The 7,015-nt window shown below is 52.3% G+C and overlaps 1 protein-coding gene across 1 annotated transcript in view; it reads right to left on the bottom strand.

The window, feature by feature from the left end:
* Positions 1-356: 356 nt before the first annotated feature.
* EPHB2 (EPH receptor B2) overlaps positions 357-7,015 on the bottom strand; it is a 130,316-nt gene continuing 123,657 nt past the window's right edge. The window contains exons 12-14 of the mRNA XM_057381238.1: positions 4,581-4,774; positions 3,640-3,795; positions 357-700 (exon numbers count right to left, since the gene is read on the bottom strand). Of these exons, the coding sequence (XP_057237221.1) occupies positions 592-700; positions 3,640-3,795; positions 4,581-4,774 (459 nt within the window). The 3' untranslated portion in view covers positions 357-591. The remainder of the gene's footprint in view (positions 701-3,639; positions 3,796-4,580; positions 4,775-7,015) is intronic.

A 7,015-nucleotide genomic window follows, 5' to 3' on the forward strand; every position in this document is an offset into this window, starting at 1 on the left:
AGTCTTCAGCTTTTGAAGAAGTCCGTCAGTTTGTGAGATGCACTTGGTTCCACAGCACCAAAGAGCTGCAGCCCTCCCCGTTGGATCTGCTCCGGGGAAGGGCTGGCTCACGGCGTTCCCAGAGCCCACGGGAGGAAGAGATGTGCTTCTCGTGGCCTTTTTTCCTTGCATTCCTCTTCCTGGAGAAGTYCCACTGCTCCAGAGGTGCCTGGGCCCAGCTGCAGCAGCCTTGTGCAAGAGGAAACATGAAGCTGCTCTTTTMTCTTCCTTTGGAGACTCCCATTGGTCTTGGAGCCCTTTTCGAGAATGCAATTGCTTTATTATTATTTAAAAATATTTCATAGTTCGTTTTGTGGTTTATTTTTTCAAAATAGTTGTCTTTTTTTTTTTGTTCCCTTTTTCCATTGCTTAAATTCAAGAAGCTCTTGGTGATTTCTCATTGCTGAGGACAGGGTGTTCCCTCCTGCTGCCATATCCTCAGAGCAGCTGCCTGTCTCTGGTCCATGCAGAACACTCAGGAACTGGAGCTCGGGCGTACAGGGGAAAGGGGAGCAGGGCCTCGAGGAGGAGGATTGGGAGGACAGGCAGCTATCAAACCTCCACAGACTGGATTTGGTTCATCTGTGCTCTCATCACCTGGATACTGTTSAGAATTTTCTTCTGGTGTCCTGCTAAAGTGACCCCGACTCGCAGAATGTCCCTTGGGGAGGAAAGGAAACAAACACAAATGTCAGGAGATACTTTCTCACAGCAGAACATCATAGATGGAATTTAAATTATCTTTACAACGCCTTTCAACCCAAACCGTCCTGTGATTCTGTGATTCCCTGGTTCTATGAGTCCATGAGAATGGTATGTAGGGAACTGAGGTATCCAAGGATTTCTTCCATGAAGGCAACAAACAGATGCAAACCCTGTGAAACCTCTACTCTTTCACTTTTTCTTGCTTGTCCAATCTTTGCATTTTCTACCTACCTGCAGCAACCTCAGAGTCCTGAACCTCATCAGAGTGTGAAACCAAATGCCACAGGCTCTGTTCTCTGCTTCAGAGTCGATTTGCCTTAAATTTTCTACCCTTGTTCCATTTTGGATTTTGGACTCTCTTTCATTTTGGGACACACTAACCCATTTTTCCACCCCTGGAGACACAGGACAGGGATGTCCTGCCCCTCCTCAGCGTGGATCTCACTCCCCATGTGCAGATGATGCTGCWCTTGATGCTTTTCCTTTGAGCAGATAAGACAATGAAGGAATCCATTTATGTAATTATCCTTTTGTTAAATCACAGCAATCTCACTTCTGGACAGCTTCTATTTTTTATAGATTTAGATACCTAAGAGAAATAAAGGCCATGCCAAGAATGTGAGTGTGGCTCTAAATTGGTCCTATCTGTGTCTCCAGCTGACTTTGCTCTCATCTCCCTCTTGCTGGATAATTCTCAGTCATGAAATCTTTAGATCTTCTTCTTCCCAGTAGAAGGGAGGCCATGTGACCCATACCTGACCTGAAGGAAYTTCAGGTGCCTTTTGTCCTTGAGGGTTAGGAACAGACTTTCAAGGGGAAGAGTGGCAAAACCTTTCCCATGTTTGGAGTGGAGGTTATTGGGCAAAGAAGAGTAAAGGGGCAGAAAAATACTTCACTTGTGTCTGTAAACCAGAATAACACTGTGGGTCTGCACATCCTTGTGATTCCAAGATTCATGSCCTGGACATTAAACATTTGATTGGATGTTTGATTGGATATTTGGAAGAAATTCTGTGCTCAGAGGGTGGGGAGGCTCTGGCAAAGAGCAGCTGAGGCTGCCCCATCCCTGGAAGTGTCCAAGACCAGGTTAGACAGGGCTTGGAGCAGCCTGGGACAGTGGGAGGTGTCCCTGCCCATGGCTTTAAGATGAGGTTTAGGGTCCCTTCCAGCTCCAGTGGTTCTGTGGCTGTTGACAGATAATTTGGTGTCCCAGCCCAGGTCAGTGTTGACACCATGTGGGTTTGGTGAACTGAATCACTCCTCAGGAAACATCCACACCTCTGACTCTCCAAATCTGGACAAACCAGCAGCTCCACTGACATTTCTGTCAACTTCTGCAAAGGCCAGTGAACATCAGATGCTGCTGTGTCAAGCCCTGTCACACCATAATTTTCCAAGGAAAAAGGACTTGGACTGTCCTTCTCTCTATTTTCCATCCAGCCAAGCAGGTGAATGTGGGTGGGACATGAGCTGAGGATGCTCTTGTGATTGTGGAGAAGGCACTTGGAGAGGACTTGAGGGACATGGTAAGGGACTGGGAGAAGTGGCATTGAGGGGACACTGAGGATGTCTGTGAAAGAGCAGCCTGCAGTGGTGGGACTGCCTGACCCTCTCTGCTGTCAGATACAGCAAACAGAACCCAGGCAGGGTGGGCTGAGCTCTGATCCTTCTCTTTGGTCCAAGTTCTTCCCTACCCTTTGGATTTTGTGGGCCCTGTCTCTTTCTGTTGTACAAACACAGCCAATATTGTGCCAAATTCATCTCAAGGCCTTAGGATTGTACCACAGATGTCCCAAAACAGCCAGAACTGCCATGGGGACTCCCCAGCAGCAAATGAGAACAAAAAGCCAGAAAACATCCCCATTTGGRCTGTTTGAGTGAATGGATTCTGACTCACTGGTASATTTAAGATCTGGATTTAAGCATCAAATCCAAACTTAAGCTCAGAGATCCTGCAGCCCTTACAGATGGCTCTGGTGCTTGCCCCTTTCTGAAGCTCTACAGACACCTGCAGCCAGCCACAAATCTTCCAGCAGAGGCTCAAAGGGATTTCAAAGCTCAAAATGAAGAAATGGATTTYAGTTGCTTGCTTTCCCTGAAGAATTTGCTAAGAATTTGTCACTGCAGGAAGTTTTTAGTGGGTGCAGGGCATTTTTGGTGGGTGCAGGACATTTTTAGTGGGTGCAAGACATTTTTAGTGGGTGAAGGACAAACTTGGAACCATCCCTCACAAGGGGATCTTATCAAGGTGTGTGAGGGGAGGTGCCAGAGGATGGAGCTGAGGATGGCTCCTCTCATCCTCTCAACAGGACGAGAGGCAATGGGAAGGAACTGATGCCCAGAAAGTTCCACCWGAACATARGGAAGAACTTCTTCCYTGTGTGGGGAGAACAGGCTGCCCAGAGAGGGTGTGAAATCTCTTTCCAGAGACACAACCTGAGTGAAGAGCTGTAGAAGACCCTGCTTGAGCAGAAAKGTTGGACTGGATGAGCTCCAGSAGTCCCTTTSATCTGCAAMCACTCYGTGATTCTGCCTTTCTTAGGCACAACTTGGCACCATGCTTGTCTCCATCGATACATCACCCATCCAGGAGGACTGCAGAGCTCAGAATTTGTCTGATGCCAGCCTGAAATCTCCATTTGCTCCATGTGGGGGTTTGGAGACCYTTGGGGAGTGTTCATTTCCACAATGTGGTAGTGGGGAGAAGAGCTCTGCAGGTGTAGAGGGACAGACACACAGCCTGGAGACTGAACAGATTAAAAGTGCCTCCACAAAGCAACAATTCTATAAAAGCAGAACTACATCATGCAAAAATAAAACCTAATTCAATACCAATTGTTGTAAAACTGCTGGGAATTTCCCTTGTTTTTTAGGGCTGAAAGCCTGGGCACTTACTCTACAGTCATCTGAGATACTACATCAAAGGTGGTGAAGCCAGCACTGGCAAAGCTCTCCTTGTACTGGCTCATCTTGATGGCATCCAGCCACTCATCCACAGTGTTGAAGCTGGTGTAGTCCGGGATTGTGCGGTCCAGGAGGGGGAGGTTCATCCTGAAACACACAAAGGGGCAGTGACACACCCAGAGCTGCAAATGTGGCTGCTCCTGTGCCCTCCAGCAACTGGGGAGGGCATCATTCACTGCACTGGGCTGTGGATCCCACCCAGAGCCTCTGTTCTGCCCAGGGAAGGGCTGTGCACAGCCTCAGGGGAGTCTTTATGGATCAGTTGATGCAGGAGGGGCAGGAGCCATCAGGGATGAGGGGKTGCAGCCCTAAATCCTGGCTGCACGAGGGGACAAAGCTCATTCCCATAACAGGATCAGTGCTGGTGTGTCCCACCCAGCCCAGGGACACTCCACAAACTCCTCAGGGGCTTTGTCTGCTCCCATTGCAGTGGGGCTGGAACACCAGAGCAATCCCAGTCCCCCAGCAGCCCCATGCACACAAAACCAAGGTGTTCCTCTGAGTGCAGAGGGCACTGCCCATGAGMTGCCCAAGGAGAGGGACCAGAGTCACCCTGACACCTGCATCCCTTCTCTGTGGATGCCCCAAGCCTGGCAGTGTCCCAGGGCAGGCTGGATGGGGCTTGGAGCACCCTGGGATGGTGGAAGGTGTCCCTGCCATGGCAGCAGTGGGCTGGGYTGGGCTTTAAGGTCTCTKCCAGYCCAAAMTGGRATTCTATGATCTTTCAATGCTCTCCCTATTAAGGCCCAAACACAAGCCAAGCTGGCTCTAAAGTAGCTCCTGAGAGGTGCAGGGATGGTGCCACCAACACCCAGTGGACACCAGACCTGCCCAGAGGAGCCAAAGGACAAGARGAAGGCAGAGACACCTACCCAGAGGAGAGAGGTGCCATGGCTTTCAGGCTGTTGGGATTTCGGATCATTTTGTCCAAGGTGTTGACAATTTGCCCAAATTTGGGCCTGTGGTTTCGGTCCTTCTGCCAACAGTCCAGCATCAGCTGGTGAAGGGCRTTGGGGCAGTCCATGGGKGGTGGCAGCCTGTARTCCTGCTCGATGGCATTTATCACCTGCAGGAGAGTGAGACATCAGTACAGCTGGGATAACATTGATTTCATTCATAATGTGCATTTTTTTTGATCCTGAGGGTGACTGACACCACTGATCCCACAGCCTGTCCTCACCAGAGCCTTCCCATCTCACACTGTGACTCCCAGCCCTGGGCAGAGCAGGGGAGGTGGCCTGGGAGGTGACCCCAGCCCTGCTCAGCCATCCAGCCTGGCTGGCTGCTTGTGGTGACCAATCTTCTGCTCTGGAGAATGGAGCAACCCTGCTGGACCCATCTGCTGTGACCCCACAGCTCCAGGAAGGGCAGTCAGGGAGAAGGGTTGTGTTTCCCAACAGGACACAGCACAGGAGTTCCCTGGGACAATATCCCCATCCAGAGAAGGGGGGTGAGTTTCAGACAGGGAACATGTCCCTGTGTTTTCCATCYTCCAGTGGTATTTTCTGCTCCTGACACCAAACAGCTTGCTCAGGTGAAAGGGCTGTGCCATGGTCTGGGTGTGACCAGAAGCAGCTGGATSTTCCTGATCCAGCAAAACAGCCTGGGAGGACTCAGAACTCAGCAGAATCAGACCCAGGAGAACTCGACTGTGGTGTGCCCAGAAGGGCTGCAGCAAACCTGGCCAAAGCTGCAGCTCCAGGCTCATCCAAGGTTTTGRTCTCTCCTCAGTGCTCCACATAAGCCAGGAAAATGTCTGCTCTTGCAGTGTCCAGTGGAACAGGGGCTGGAGGGTCTCCTTCACGGGAAGCCCCACTCCCTGTCACCCTGCAGCCCTCCCTCCTCTCCTGGGAGACAAAGGACGATGGAGCTGCACCACTTCTTCCAGGAGCATCTGCTCCTCTGGCAGGGCATGTGCAGGATCCTCCTGCCCCTTGGCCATGCACAGACAGACACTGGAGGACGAGTAGGAGGAGCCTTGGACACCAGAGATGGGCTTGTGCATGGCACTGAAACTCAGAACTGAGGACAAAAACCAGAGCTGAGGATGCTGCAGACGTCAGGAGCAGCAAATGGAAATGGCCAGCTCTCCATGGGAGCGATGGACAAGGGGAGGAAGAGTGGCAGAACCTCCCTCAGGGAGCCAGGGAGGACCTCGATGTCTCTGGGCACTCTCACCATGGGCCCAAGGCTGCCATGGCTCTGTCCAGCCATGACCTGCACAGTTCCAAGGACAGAGATGTCCCTGGTGGGATTCCCCAGGGCTGGGTGCCCATCCTGGGGAAGGACTGGACACCCATGGAGGTGGATAAGTTGTTGAGCAGGTAGAGTACAGAGAAAATGAAGGATACTGGGAATGAGAACGGGAGAGAAGCAGGGGAAGGCTGATGGCTGAGCCATGCCAAGCAATCCAGAGTGTGGGATGGGGCATCTGGCAGGGTTTGGGGTGGTCGGTGGATCCAGCAGGGAAAGGATTGGGAGCTGCTGCAGACACTGCTGGGTGTCAAAGGTGCTGGGCAGGCTGGGTTGAGCACGGGGCTGGCACTGCTGGGCCAAAATGGGCCACGAGTCCTCCCCCAGCTCTGCTGGACATGGTGGGACCCCACAGAGCCCGTGAAGGTCTGACCAGAGGCATTTCCTCTACAACTCCCTGGCACAATGGTGGGGCTGGGGTGGGTCAGTCTCTTCTCCCAGCTACCAAGTAGCAGGAAAAGTCGCACCAGGGAAGGTTTGGATTGGATAGCAGGGAAAAATTCTTCATGGAAAGGGTTGTCAAGCACTGAAACAGGCTGTGCAGGGAAGTGGTGGGGTCACTGTCCCTGGAAGGCCTCAAAAAGGGTGGGGATGTGGCACTTGGGGACATTTAGGATGAACATATTTAGGGTGAACATGGCAGTGTTGGGTTGATGGTTGGACTCAACAATCCCAGAGCCTTTCCCACCCTCTATAATTCCACGGCTGGAAGCTGCTGTGCTTTGTGCAGCTCAGGGGTTCTCCCAAGGGGTGCWGAGCCCCAGCCCAGGGGGATCAAAGTCGGGATTCCCATCCCTGTGTGGCCAGGCYGAGCATTCCCAGCGAGTCCCGCTGGCAGCAGCCACATCAGAGACAGCCCCGGCTCTGTGTCCCTGTGCCAGCACCGCCCCAGGCGCTCACACCCCAGGGTCACGAGGGTAATCTGCCCTCAATATCCGCCACGCTCCTCCACAGCAGGACCAGCTGTGCTTAAGTGGTGACAGCTTCAGGGACACGGTGTCTGTGGCAGGGCACGGGGGAGCAGGGCCTGGGGACAGTGACACGCAGCGGGAGG

Source organism: Malurus melanocephalus, unplaced genomic scaffold (assembly GCF_030028575.1).
Source record: "Malurus melanocephalus ecotype Western Australia unplaced genomic scaffold, MMel_1.1 scaffold_500, whole genome shotgun sequence".
Lineage (NCBI taxonomy): Eukaryota > Metazoa > Chordata > Aves > Passeriformes > Maluridae > Malurus > Malurus melanocephalus.